The 14915-nt window shown below is 39.3% G+C and overlaps 1 protein-coding gene across 3 annotated transcripts in view; it reads right to left on the minus strand.

Annotated features, from left to right (window-relative positions):
- The window catches only part of CEMIP2 (cell migration inducing hyaluronidase 2), an 85876-nt gene that overhangs the window by 19774 nt on the left and 51187 nt on the right, over positions 1 to 14915 (minus strand). For all 3 annotated transcript variants that reach the window (XM_025359908.1, XM_025359909.1, XM_025359907.1), the window contains 6 exons: positions 14126 to 14257; positions 12269 to 12304; positions 10564 to 10719; positions 7736 to 7913; positions 4975 to 5190; positions 1099 to 1307 (listed from right to left, as the gene is read on the minus strand). In XM_025359908.1, coding sequence (XP_025215693.1) covers positions 1099 to 1307; positions 4975 to 5190; positions 7736 to 7913; positions 10564 to 10719; positions 12269 to 12304; positions 14126 to 14257 — 927 coding nt within the window. The remainder of the gene's footprint in view (positions 1 to 1098; positions 1308 to 4974; positions 5191 to 7735; positions 7914 to 10563; positions 10720 to 12268; positions 12305 to 14125; positions 14258 to 14915) is intronic.

Raw genomic sequence — 14915 nt, forward strand, 5'->3', positions numbered from 1 at the left:
CTCTAGTCCTACTCCGTTCATTTCAACTGGACGTTTTAAGAGTGTTCTGACAAGTCAGGGCTTGATGACAACTCAGGTGAACAAGCCATTTCAATTTTTCAGATACATATCTCAGCAGTTTCATGGAGTCGCATGGGTTAATATCTACATGTATCTAGATTGATAAGATACATGTGGTTTACCCCTCCCTTTCTAAATAGTCCCATCCCACATTCCTAGTTTCACCTTCTGTCACTTCCTCTGATACACCCTATGTCCCCATCACACTGAATCCATCATTTCCCCCAGGAGAATTGGCCCTTTCCCAACAGTGTGCTTTTATTAATAGAACAAGATGGATTGCTTCATCACAATCATTCCTCACCGCCGCCTGGCTCAACTCCTTTAGGCAGAATTATTTAATAGTTGCTCTATCATTTGTCCACTAAAAAATAGCTTTGGTGTTTGAGTTTTTTCTACCTGTCTACTGTGAACTCCTAGAAGGCAAGTACTTCTCTCATTCATCTTTATGTCAACTCACACACAATAAACACTTGAATAAATCAATTATAAAAATAGCGCCTTGGATTGCATGTGATATTAGAACAGACAACTGAGAAATCAAGAAGGGATAAAATAGTGCCTTCAGGCAGGGCTAGCAAATACCTGGCCTTCATGTCCCAACTCTTTCACTCCTTGCCCCTACAGGCATTACTAATCCGTCCCACCACTTTCTTCTGACAAGTCTAAACTCAGCCTCAAAAATCTTTTAATTTTTCAGGTAAGCAAATGTTCTGCTGGAACTACATAGAAAACTACTTCCCATCCCAGCTACAGGGAATTAAAGCATTCCGCAGACTGTATTAAAACCTATTGTTGAATGGCTTAATGTGCATAATAACTTGACCACAGAGGGAAAAAAATGCTTTTGAAATGACAGGATTCAATTTGTATAATCTCTTAATTCCATAAACACAAAATATACAGCCTCCCCACAAGAGAAGCAAAGTACATAAAATTGGCTTTCTTTGTTTGCTGCAAAGGAGATGTAAGTTATTCTTTTTCTCCACTAAATTACTACTTGCTCAACTATTTGAAATAACAGTAACAGAAACATACTTGTTGAAGTTGACGAGGTATAGAAATGTAGTCCGCGGTGCTGGCCCATTCCAGTGGATGGTATATCCCTTCTCCAGCATGACCACAGGCTGGTACTGTGGAAAGGCAGCCTTCTGATTAATACCTCGGAGCACCATAGGGTGGGACGGATACTCATCTCGTGTAATGGTCATAGAAAGATTCTGAGTGCTCCATGTCTGTACATAGACCTTGAAAAAATAATCAAGAAGGGAAGAGAATGAAAATTTAAATAGCTAAACAGACATTTTCAGCACAAAGTCAAGTGTCTCGACTTTGAAAAGGGAGATTCTGTGATCTGTGCCAGACTAAGTGAGCAGCGGCCAACTACATCCTAAGCCACGTATAGTGCAGCCGACTTAAACCAGAAATGGTAAAAACAGACCATGTGCTCTGCTAGCCAAGATCTTCATCATCGCTTCCACCACTACAGGCCAGCTTATTCATCAGAATATAAAACTTCTGTGGCTTATACAGCTTGTCAAAGAAATCTCTCAGTCTAAAGAACACACATACCAAAAAAATTAGTAAACTAATGTGAAAACTGATATCCTCTACTCAAATCTAAGAGATTTTCCTCTAAACCAAGAGATGAAAAATTTATATATCTTAGAGTTTTGGCTTTCAATTTTCCATGACCTACGTCAGGCCACAAAGCCATTTTTCACCCATTCAAAAAAAAAAAAAGTTATAAAGTACTGTGCAACAACTGAAAAAACATATTAAACTGAGACAAATTTGAAAGTCCTGAATGTACTCCAGTGGCATTAGAGCTACTTGCCATGCCAAAACAAAGCCATCCCCAAATGTATCCTACAAAGGAAAATTCTTAGAACAAATCTCCTAAAACAAATCAGTATCTGTAACCAAATTCTCCAGAATATTAAAGCAGCTGCAGAGTATTGACATTTAATCTACAATACTGCTGTATTTTCCCGTTATTTCTATAATCTTATCGACTCCTCAATTTTATGTCCTTTTTAACTACCTCAATTATTTAATACTTTTCTGACACCACTTAAAGATTTAAAATAGACAGGAAACATTTTTAAGACTATTGATTGTCTTCATTTAAATATATATTTGATATATAATATATATTAATTTAAACATACATTTATGTTTAACATATATTTAATTTTATATATTTATGTATATGTATATTTATATGTACATTTTTGTGTGTGTGTGTATATATATATATGAGGCTATACATACACTGCATATCTGGCCCCTGCCTTAGTAACCTTAACTCTCCCTATATCACCATCTTTCTCCCTGAGCACCTTTATCCCTCAGGTCATCAAAAGGCACATATTTGGCCAGGAGCAGTGGCTCACGCCTGTAATCCCAGCACTTTGGGAGACCGAGGCAGGCGGATCACTGGCAGTCAGGAGTTCGATACCAGCCTGACCAATATGGTGAAACCCCATCTCTACTAAATATACAAAAATTAGCCAAGCATGGTGGTGCACGCCCATAATAATCCCAGCTACTTGGGAGGCTGAGGCAGAAGAATTGCTTGAACCTGGGAGATGGAGGTTGCAGTGAGCCAAGAGAGTGCTATTGCACTCCAGCCTGGGCGACAAAAGCAAAACTCCATCTCAAAAAAAAAAAAAAAAAGCACATATTCCACTAAAAAATAGTTACAAATAGTTAAATAATGATCATTCTATCTCGAGATCCAATTGCTCCCATTTTTGGCATACTACATCATTTCTAAGTAACAACAAATGGCAGCAGATCTGGGCTTCTGGCCCAAATTTCAAATTCTCAGGAGTAAATTTCTGGTCTATGGTCCTACCATTCCCAGTGACCCCTGAGGAGTATTAGATGACTTCTTTCTTTCTTCATCTATAAATAAAAACAGAATTACTACTCTGATTTGTAATATATATCAGGTTAATATTCTCAAATACATTAGATATTCAAAGGACTGAATGCTTTACTGAGTGAATGTTGAATAAATGAAAAATATGTCATATTGATAGTCGCAATGGTAATTTATAAAAGAGCTACCAGAACCACATATTTTATAGAAACATTTATGATCACTTAAAAAATATAACGTTTTCATTAGTGCGTACCTGCCACTTTAAGACAGACAGACAGATGTATGCACACATGCACACATGCATGAAAACGCATGGCTGGCAAGAACTTTAGCCAAAACTGTAGCTTCAAAAAGACTAAAAGCTTTTTATTATTTATTATTATTATTATTATCATCATCATTGAGACAGAGTTTCGCTCTTGTTGCCCAGGCTGGAGTGCAATGGTGCGATCTCAGCTCACTGCAACCTCCACCCCCAGGTTCAAGCGATTCTCCTGCCTCAGCCTCCCAAGTAGCTGGGATTACAGGTGCCCACCACCATGCCTGGCTAATTTTTTCTATTTAGTAGAGATGGAGTTTCACCATGTTGGCCAGGCTGGTGACCTCAGGTGATCTCCAGACCTCAGGTGATCCACTTGCCTCAACCTCCCAAAGTGCTGGGATTACAGTCTATTATTTAATCCTGGCTGGGCGCAGAGGCTCATGCCTGTAATCCCAGCACTTTGGGGGGCCGAGGCGGGTGATCAAGACCATCCTGGCTAACACGGTGAAACCCTGTCTATATTAAAAATACAAAAAAATGAGCCAGGTACGGTGATGGGTGCCTGTAGTCCCAGCTGCCTGGGAGGCTGAGGCAGGAGAATGGTGTGAACCCGGGAGGCGGCGCTAGAAGTGAGCTGAGATTGTGCCACTGCCCTCCAGCCTGGGTGATAGAGTAAGACTCCGTCTCAAAAAAAAAAAAAAAAAAAAAAGAAAAAAAAAATTCCTACCCTTTAATTGTCTGCATGGGGCAGAGCGCGAGGGGAGGATCTTCTCCTTTCAAAATCCTGGGCAACTGTACCTCCATTCTGCAATCTCTTCCACCCACTAAAATTTGACTATTAAAATCACCTTTGCAACTTACTGCTCTTCTCCTTAAATAATACTAAGAGTAGCAAAGCACTGAACTATGTGCCAGGCCTTAAGCTAAATGCTTTACATATACGCATGTACTCTATCTTCACAACAGCCTCCTATGAGAGTAATTACTATTATCCCCATTGTGCACTGACATAGAGTAGTTAATCAACTTGCCCAATGCATACTTTAGAAAATAACAAATTCAAACCCAGAATTCAAACCCAGGCAGTCTAGCTCTAGAGTCTGTGCTCTTAACTATATATATTACCTTGCAAATTAGTTCATCTTCTTATACTAGGCATCAATACACATTAATGCTTAATGTCTTCAAAGAGATGCTTCTCAATGGATATCATCTCCATATTTTCATAGACATTATATCATAATATAATTAGGAAATTTTCCTTAGATTCCTTTCTTATCCACTCACTCCTAATCTCCAGCTCTGTCCCCGGGAACATCTCACTTTTCATGTGACCTACTGATATTTTGCTCAAAAGTCAGATTCTTTAAGTAGAGATTAATGACCCCAAAAGCAAAGGATAAAAATACCTCTTAGAGGGCACAGCTGTAGTGTGGCAAGAAAACCTAAGAGTCAAGAAACATGGGTTCTTGCCCCAACTATGTTCCAACCACTTTAACCCACGGTAAATCAGCTGTTCTCTCTGGGACTCACTTTTTCACCTCTTAAACAGATCTGGAGTTGGGGAGTTTTAAGAAAAATTCCAGGAGTCTATGACTCCTAATGAATCAAAAGAAAGAAAAGAAAGGACAGGACAGGACAGGAAGATAGATCACACTTTGGAAAATGTCAATCACGCTGAAAAGCTGAAGAGTACTTCTCACAGAAGCAGTGCTGGCAGGAGCTGGTAGGAACTTGGGCATTATACGTTTGCTAAGCCTACCTGTGCATAGGTCCCGCTGCAGATCACTGCATTCCACTTAGTAACATTTACACAGCTTGGATGGCGGATCAGGTAGTTGTCCATTCTTCCCACATAAGCATCCTTGTATCCTGTCACAGAGCCATCAATGTCGTGGAATATGGAGTTCTTATCACCATCCAGCTCACAATCTTCAAACCAGGGACCAGGCTTTCCGAAAAAGACATTCAGAGAGACCTGACCACAGTGAAAAAGAAAGACATCACAAAGTGAGGGCTCCTGCCATCGCAGCATCCCCTGCCGTGACCCGACTGCAGATCCATTGTGATTGCTTTAAGGTTAGAGCAGTTCTGAGTTACAGTTCATAGTTGTCAGCTATGGCACTCAAGTCAACCTGAGCTTTCTACTCAATTAATGACATACTGGGGTTGGGGGGAATTTCCCAAAACCTTATGGTATTTAATGGGCAAATGTTAAACGTCATCTTTATTTGTATTCCTCTTTTCCCCACTTAAAAACTATTACCTGTTCCCCAGACAAAACTCAAGGGAGACTATGTAGTCATATACATTTGTTAAAAATTATAAACCGTACATGTAAGATCTGTGCATTCCCCTATATGTTAATTATACCTCAATGAAATAAAAATCTATGACAAGTTATCTTCAGAGCTAGTTAATCATTTTATCTCCAAATGCTTCAGTTACTTGTTCATATGACTCCCCCCCACCAAAAAAATAAACAGAGAAGTACAGGTCAAAACAGAAACACAGTTTAAGTGTTGGCTTAGTATGGCTGAGTTACTGATAAACTCACTTGAATCTGCTAAAAAGCCCATACTACTATCTTACTCCTCAATACAGACCAAACTCAGCTCAATAATTTTCACATCCAGTGGAGTTTACTTAAAGCCTTTATCAAACACATAATGCACAGCTGCAAAATGGGCTGCAGGTGACATGTTTTACAGCCTTTAGCTGCTTCTCATTAACAGTAAATTATATAATACTAATGCTATTCAAGTCACGCAGATATATCTCTTAAATGCTTTTATGCACTTTTGCCCTGGGGTGTTTTTAAATCAACAGAACATCTAAATGATAAGCAACTCAATGGAAAACTGTGACATCTAGGACAAGTAGCTGCAAGTTCTTGGTTCCATACTTTTTCTCTTTTCCTACGTGGTTAAATCTGATAAAAGTTTACAGCATATTTTCCACCCTTTTAAGTAAAGCAAATTTTGCAAACTGCTCCCTTTATAAGCTTCAGAGCACCCCCACCATAGAAAACTCTAGACTGGATGAACTGCTGGACTTAAACACTATGGATTGTCTTATGCTGTTATAACTTTAGGACAACAAATACAGTGGCTAACAAACCGCTTTTCAGTATGCCTATGCCAGTGATCGCGATACATGGAGAACTATGGGGAGGTCCACGTGGGCAGTAAGGAAACAGCAAGTCTCCACACTGGACAGGTGATCCAAGACTCATCCTGCTGATTTATGTGGATGCCATCTACCAGCCTAGTCCTACCCCTCCCCTGGAGTCACATGGCCTAAGAAAGAACCAGCCAACCAAGCTGACACTCCAATTTGTACCTGTGCCTCTGATCCACGCCCAAGCTGTTGCAGAAAACCAGACATAGACTTTGATAAACCTATCAAGCTCTATTTTAAATTGGGCAACTATAAAGTTTGTGGGTGGATGTGAATGAGAGAATGAGAATTTATTTCCCAGGTGTGGCTGCCTGTGGGAGCAGGGAGCTAGATGTCCTGAGACTTCTCTTTCTCGTGCCATTGCCATCATGGAACTGGCAAGATGATGAAAGGCTGGGGGCATGTAATCAGATCGTCCTGTGTGTTACAGGTACAGGTGATACTGGTGAAATTGGTAAGAAAATGATTCCTGTGGGCTACTGTACTGTAAATGGTAATTTTTATAGTCTATCTGCCATCTTCATAAAAACCTTCCAACAGTTTATATCAGAAGTAACCCAATTTCAGCCAGGTGCAGTGGCTCACACTTATATTCCCAACACTTTGGGAGGCCAAGTTGAGAGGATCATTTGAGACCAGGAGTTAAAGACCAGCCCAGGTTAATGAGGCCCTTTCTCTATTTAAAAAAAAAAAAAAATTTTTTAAGTAGCCAGATGTGGTGGCATATGCTTGTAGACCCAGTTACTTAGGGAGCTGAGGTGGGGGATGGCTTGACCCCAGGAGGTTGAGGCTGCAGTGAGCCATGATTGTGCCACCATTCACATCACTGCACGTCAGCCTGGGTGACAGGGTGAGACCCTGCCTCAAAGGAAAAAAACAGAAAAGAAAAAAGAAATAACCTAATTTGTATCACACTGTCACAGTAATCTGCTTTATTCCCAACCTCTTATCCTCTAGTTCCCCAGAAGAATAGCCCTCAGACAAGTAAAATAGCAGGAAGGACCCAAATCTCTTAGTGGAAATGGACTACCCAACCAGCATATTTCACTGAATTTTCCAAAATTGTATGTCCTCTTGTTCCTATGAAACTCTATAATTTCTGTATCATCTCTTGAAGTCATTTTCCCTATCAAGGTATGACTTGAATGTCAAACATACCCCAAGTCACACGGGACTTCTGTTCTCACCTTGAACTCAATGGGAGAGTGTGCACGGAATTAGGAGCTGCCTCTGTGTGTGTTTTTCCTCCCACTTATACAGACTCGGTGCAAATCCTTTGCATTTTTGTCTATCCCTCCTTTTCTCACCATAGTCACTACATAGGAACAACAGAACATACTTACATGTGGACCAAACTTCACGAGGGAGATATTATTCCTGGGGGTTATCTGCCAGGAATTCTTCATGAGGAAGCCAATTGCACTGCTGTACCTATCTGGAGTTGGCACATACTTTTTGAAAGTGCTCCTGGTGAGGTGAATGGGCCCATCATAAATCTGAAAGCCTCTAATTGGGAATGTCCTGTGGAAATACAAGATTTTGTTTAATGCACATGGGCTGTCCCCTTAGCAGCACTTCATTTACTTGTTTTATGAATACAGCTAAATATCCTGTATGCACTATGCAAAATTCTAGGATACAATGGGAACCAAAACAAGATCCCTGATCAAATGAAACATACGGTGTAGTGGGAAAGACAAACAGAAAAACAAAGGATCATTTCAGAAAATAAGTGCTATAGAGACCATAAGACACGACATTATGATGGATTGGGTGGGGAGAAAGATGCTATTTTAGACAGAATGGAGGCCTCTCTGAAGAGGTGACTTTGTTTTCCTAGAATCAACTCAGTTAAGATCTTTTATTTGGAACCTCAGGTACTTTGGTCTTTGTTTCCAAATCTCCAGCCATGAGAATAAAAGACAAGCCTTTGCTTAGGCAGGGAACTGACTCTTAAGCCACTAAATGACAGTACAAAGGTAAAATGATACACATAAAAGAGTGAAAGCATGAGCCCTCAAGGCTTACCATGTCAACAGGTTTAGCTAGACTGAGAATTTTGTTTTATTCATTTTCCCCTTTCTGTTCAAACACAAACTCCTTAGCCTACTAATCATAAATCAATAACCATACTTAATGTATAGGAACTGGTAATATTCTGAATTCCTTAAGTTCCTCTCCTATTAATTCTTTAACTGCATGGCAGAGGATCTCTATAGCAACTAATTATTCTACAACTAGGCAATGTTTTACAGCAAAAGCATATATGCTAGCAAGAAAACCAAATAGTCTAGTTAAAAACCTTCACATCATGATGTATTTAATATTTCTAAGCGTACATCTCAACATGGTTCTCCCCTGTAGAAAAGGTTGTGATATGGTTTGGCTCTATGTCCCCACCCAAATCTCATCTTGTAGCTCCCATAATTCCCACGTGTTGTGGGAGGGACCCAGTAAGAGATGATTGAATCATGGGGGCGGGTCTTCTCCGTGCTGTTCTCATGATAGCGAATGGGTCTCACGAGATCTTATGGTTTTAAAAACAGGAGTCTCCCTGCACAAGCTCTCTCTTTTTGCCTGCTGCCATTCACGTAAGATGTGACTTGCTCTCGTTGACTTCTGCCATGATTGTGAGGCCTCCCCAGGCGTGTGGATCTGTAAGTCAATAAACCTCTTTCTTTTGATTTTAAATTGCCCAGTCTCAGGTATGTCTTTATCAGCAGTGTGAAAATGGACTAACACAGGTTGTAAAGATATAATAAGATTAAAGCAGATTCCATTAATCAATGAGAAATTTTGATTTTGGAAAATCCTCCTTACCAAACAGCAAAAAGCATTTTGAAACAAAACTGGAGGTCAATATAAAACACAGAGTGGAATTGATTTGGCCACCATCACATTGCAGCCCATATGCCAACCAATACAGCTTTTTAAAAAATCTACACGTTAGAAGCAGCAGCGAGAGCCTAATTGTGAAGAGCACAGCACTGAAGACAACCTAACTGGGTTTGAATTCCACCTCCTCTACCTTTAGTAAGATACTCATTTGTAAAACAGGATGCTGGCAGTGCCTATCTCATTGAGCTTTGTGAGGATTAAGTAAATATATTTACAACAGGGCCTGACATATCATAAGCATTTAATACACGTTAGCAATGAAAACATCCATGAGGTTCTTTTCCCAGTGGCTTCTAAGGGCTAACAGGAGCTCCACACAGAGTGTAGCACATAGCAGTGCTCAATATTCCACAACGACAAGCACAAGAGGTGAGCAGCCAAGCCTAGTGACCTTTCTCCAGAAAATAGTACAGCTCTCCTCCAAGTCCTCGCTCTGCACCACTACTCCCCAAAGCTAGCAGTCTGTTTGCCCCATTCCTCTGCCCTGTTCCAGCCCAACATCCAGCAATAGTACTCCTCTAGGGGAGTTGATTGTTGAAGAATTATGACATGGGCTCAGATGTGAGGCCTAAAAACACTGTTGAATATTTTTCTACCTGGTTTTCTCACAAGTAAAATGAGAAGTCCAAACTGTGCCTCAGAACTGAGATATGAATTATTAGTTAATAGTTTCCTTAAAGCTTTGAAGACGTGCTAAGTACAATTTTAATGACTCTGTGATGATGATGACGACAGAAAACATGCCAAGAGCCTAGCCGTTCCCTTCAACATCTAAACCGCCATTAATTAGACAGCTGTGGAGGGGGTTTGAGGTAACTTTGGCATCGATCAACTCTCATTTCCTAGGACTCTTTTCAGTAGGTAATTTCCTTTTTCCAGTAGCTATTTCTGAAAACCAACAGCACACATGGAGGAAAAACTGACCTAATGTCATGGTTTAGGGTTTGGCAACTTTCTATGGCTCAAGAAGGAAGAAGAAAACAGTTTATATAAGGTCTTATATAAGGAATGAGAAACAAGACAGGTTTCTTTGTTATAAAATTGATAATTAAATCTATGAAATGTTTAATAACGAAGGCTCCAAAATTTCAGGAGGATAATACACATAATAATTATAATAGTAGTAGTAGTAGTAGTAGTAATAAATAATAAAATAGGAAAAGAGTCTCACAGTAGGAACCAAGCCATCCAGGATTAGTACAGAAACTCCCCTGAGGATTAGGTTTTCCTTTATTGCTTACATTTGACACTCTACAGCTAAAGCAATGCTTACCTGTTCCTGGGTAATGTCCGAGGCTTCTGGTCTATTCCTCCAGTGCCTACATACTTGTTCTGACCACCCTGAAAGCCGTAATTCCTGCTCTCCCCGACAAAGAGTGATTCAGATACCTCTTGGCTGGAACCTTCATCACTTGGAAAGCTTCCATCACTGTTAACATGAGAACAATCATTAGCTACATTTCTCTAGAAAGTTTAAATGTATTCCCAAATGTAGGCATGCTATAACTGAAAAGCTAAAAGTTTTAAAAGAAGTCAATAGCTTTTTCTCATACATATTCACAAGTCTTCAGAAACCGCTTTTTTTTTTTTTTTTGAGACAGGTTCTTGCTCTGTCGCCCAAGCTGGAGTACAATGGCAAAAACATGGTTCACTGCAGCCTTGACCTGCTGGGCTCAAACAATCCTCTCACCTCAGCCTTCCAAGTAGCTGGGACCACACATGCCTGCCACCACACCTAGCTAATTTTTAAAAATTTTTGTAGAGATGGGGTCTTGCTATGTGGCCCATGCTGGTCTTAAACTCTTGGCCTCAAGTGATCCTCCTGCCTTAGCCTCCCAAAATACTGGGATTATAGACATGAGCCCTCACACTCAGCCTTGAAATTGCTTTTAAACTATAAAAATACCTGTACCTACTTATAGTTTAATATATATACATACATATCCCCTCTTACTATATATATATACACATATATATAAATATATATATATATAAATTTTTTTTTTTTTTTTAAGAGACAGGGTCTCATTCTGTTGGTCAGGCTGGAACAGCAACCTTGAACTCTTGCGCTCACAGGATACTCCCACCTCAGCCTCCAGAGTAGCTAAGATTACAGGCATGCCACTACGCCTGGTTAATTTTTTTTTTTTTTTTTTTTTTTGAGATGGAGTCTTGCTCTGTCACCCAGCATGGAGTGCAGTGGCACCATCCCAGCTCACTGCAAGCTCCGCCTCCCGGATTCACGCCTCATTCTCCTGCCTCAGCTTCCCGAGTAGCTGGGACTACAGGTGCCTGCCACTACGCCCGGCTAATTTTTTTGTATTTTTAGTAGAGACGGGGTTTCCCCATGTTAGCCAGGATGGTCTTGATCTCCTGACCTCTGATCCACCACGCCCAGCCCTCATATGAATTAATACATGATTTACAAACTACATATAAACAAACTTTAATTTAGCAGCAATAATTGATTGCTCTAGTCTCAGGCAACAACACCGAAAATGAGGAGAACAAACTTGTCCTGACTATAAGAATTAAATGACAAGCGTGTTTAGCATGACAACTAGAATGACTATTATCTGTAGAAAAACATATAGAACAAAAAGTTTAGTTCTTAAAGACTGTTGCTAAATTAGAGCAGCTTATAAGAAAGAAAATATTAGTTTTTTAATTTTCTCCCTACTTTTACTCCCTTCCTTTTTTCCCCTACTTTTTAAGAACTTTAGTCTAAATCAAAAGTGCTTTCTTCCAAGCAAAAATTATCCTTCTGTGAAATTCCAGCTATATTAACCTAGTACTTTGGTATGAATTCAATTAATCAAGAAAAAATGTATTTTTGGCCCTCTAGTGGTATCAGGAAGAGGGTGCTATTTTTTTTATGTTAAAAAATGATAAAACATTCCTGTGTATTATCAGAAAAAAAAAATTAAGGGTTATTTAACTTAAAGCTTTAAAATAAGTATTTTTAAGCAATTACAAACCTGGCAAAGGTCAGTCCTATTCCATTATCTGCAAATCTGTAAAAGAAAAGAAAGTGAAGAACATTTTAATTCACCATATTATGTAAAAAGAGGTAATTCTCTCAATATTTAATTATCATGAAATCCAGGAGGTCCCAATATTTACTCTCTACACTACCACACAAAAATCTGATTTCACAATAACTAGGAGCACAGAATCTGCAGTGATGGCACCCAATTCAAATCCTGGCTTTGCCAATTATAGCTGTGTGACTTTCGGCAAGCTACTCAACCTCTCTCTCTCACTTTTCCCATTTATAAGTTGAAATGAAAATATAACCTTCCTCATAGGATTCTTGAGAGTATTAAACATACTAAATAATTTCTAGTGTTGGTGAGGTGCAGTGGCTCATGCCTGTAATCCCAACACTTTGGGAAGCTGAGGCAGGAAAATCGCTTCATCTCAGGAAGTCAAGACCAGCATGGGCAACACAGGGACACCCTGTCTCCACAAAAAATTTAAAAATTAGCAGGGAGTTGTGGCACATGCCTGTGGTCCCAGCTACTCGGGAGGCTAAGGTGAGAGGATTGCTGGAGCATAGAAAGTTGAGGCTGCAGGGAGCTATGACTGCATCACTGCACTCTAGCCTGGGTGACAGAGCAAGAACCTGTCTCAAAAAATAATAATTTCTAATGTTTGGAACAGTGCCTGGCAAACAGTAAGCAGTGTATCAAAGTATTAGCTATAATTATTATTTTCATAACTATGTTTTTAAAACAATTAGACTGTGGTATATGATTCTGAAGCCATTTCTACAGCTTCAACACAATATCAGTTTTTTGGATGAAAAAAGGCAGAAATGACGTGAAATGCCAAGAAGCTAATTTCAGTGCCAGAAAAAAAAAATACACACACACATTTTTCTAAACTGTTGAACACTAAATCTTAGCTTAACATGCATGAGACCACTCCTAAAATTATACAAATGGGAAAAAATGTGAGATACTTACTGCCTCAAGTCATGTTAAGGCATAAGTCAACTGAGGTGGAATTATAAAGCTTTTATTTTGAATGGCAATAGAAGAGCATCAGAAAAACTAAGGAGTTTTCAAGAGGAAGGGAAAAGATCCAGGTAGTTAAGACATAATTACTGAGGTGGAATTATAAAGCTTTTATTTTGAATGGCAATAGAAGAGCATCAGAAAAACTAAGGAGTTTTCAAGATGAAGGGAAAAGATCCAGGTAGTTTTATTTAGCTCTCTGACAAAGACCGTACTTGTTATATCAAGTTAAATTCCCGGTTTCTGTTCAATTTCATCAAAAACTCTCATGTCACTGGACAAGTTCTGTTCCAATAAAAGCACCAAAGGATGGGCGCGGTGGCTCAAGCCTGTAATCCCAGCACTTTGGGAGGCCGAGACGGGCGAATCACGAGGTCAGGAGATCGAGACCATCCTGGCTAACACAGTGAAACCCCGTCTCTACTAAACATATTAAAAAACTAGCCGGGTGAGGTGGCGGGCGCCTGTAGTCCCAGCTACTCGGGAGGCTGAGGCAGGAGAATGGCGTAAACTCGGGAGGCAGAGCTTGCAGTGAGCTGAGATCCGGCCACTGCACTCCAGCCTGGGCGACAGAGCAAGACTCTGTCTCAAAAAAAAAAAAAAAAAAAAAAAAAAGGCACCAGAATGAGACTACTTCAAACATTTGTAGTCTTTTAACTCTAGCATACTTCCTTAGAGCTTGTCCTGTCTATTCATCATCATAATAATAATAATATGATTCCAAGAATCATCACTATGCTTTCATGCTACCGGCTTTAAAAAAAATCTGAAAATACATCAGTGTCATCATATAATAACTTGGTTGAGAATACCCACGCTGAATTTTGAACGATAATATCTCCTCCTCTGACCCAAGCTCCATTATCATTATTTTTAAAAGCAATGAGCCTGTCGATTAGAGCAGCAACACGTGGTTTTTCAGGGTTTGCATCCTGATGAGGTCGAAATCTAGGGGGTAAAAAAAGAATTTTAAAAAATGTAATACAAAAGCCATAGGAATTAGCTGTCAAGAAGCAGAATTTAAATTTGACCAAAACAAATGAAAAATTCTTAAGATACAACTAACTTACATTTTAAAGATTCAAAGAAGAAATTACATTTATTTACACACAAGTTTCCAGAGAACCAACTGCTTTTATATCTTCTTAGTTCGTTTTTGAAAAATCAATTAAAATGGACACTGCAGAATATTATTGCATAAAAATCATTTCCAAAAAAAACCCAGATCAAGAAGTCTGGCATGTCTTTACAAATCCTTAAGGTACATGTTACTAATATAAACTTATTTAATAAATTAATACTATATTTCAACATACATATATGTGAACTAGAGTATAATTTGAGTTGTATGCTGGTTAAGTGTTTACATATAGACAAAACTGGGTTTAATACATTAAAATGCCTAAATTTAAAAGAGACTGTATTTTTTTATATTTTATGTTTTTTTTTTTTTTTTGAGACAGAGTCTCACTCTGTCACCCAGGCTGGAGTGCAGTGGCACAATCTTGGTTCACTGCAACCTCTGCTTCCCAGGTTCAAACATTTCTCCTGCCTCAGCCTTCCAAGTAGCTGGGACTACAGGCAGATGCTACCACGCCCAGCTAAG

Source organism: Theropithecus gelada, chromosome 15 (genome assembly GCF_003255815.1).
Source record: "Theropithecus gelada isolate Dixy chromosome 15, Tgel_1.0, whole genome shotgun sequence".
Taxonomy (NCBI): domain Eukaryota; kingdom Metazoa; phylum Chordata; class Mammalia; order Primates; family Cercopithecidae; genus Theropithecus; species Theropithecus gelada.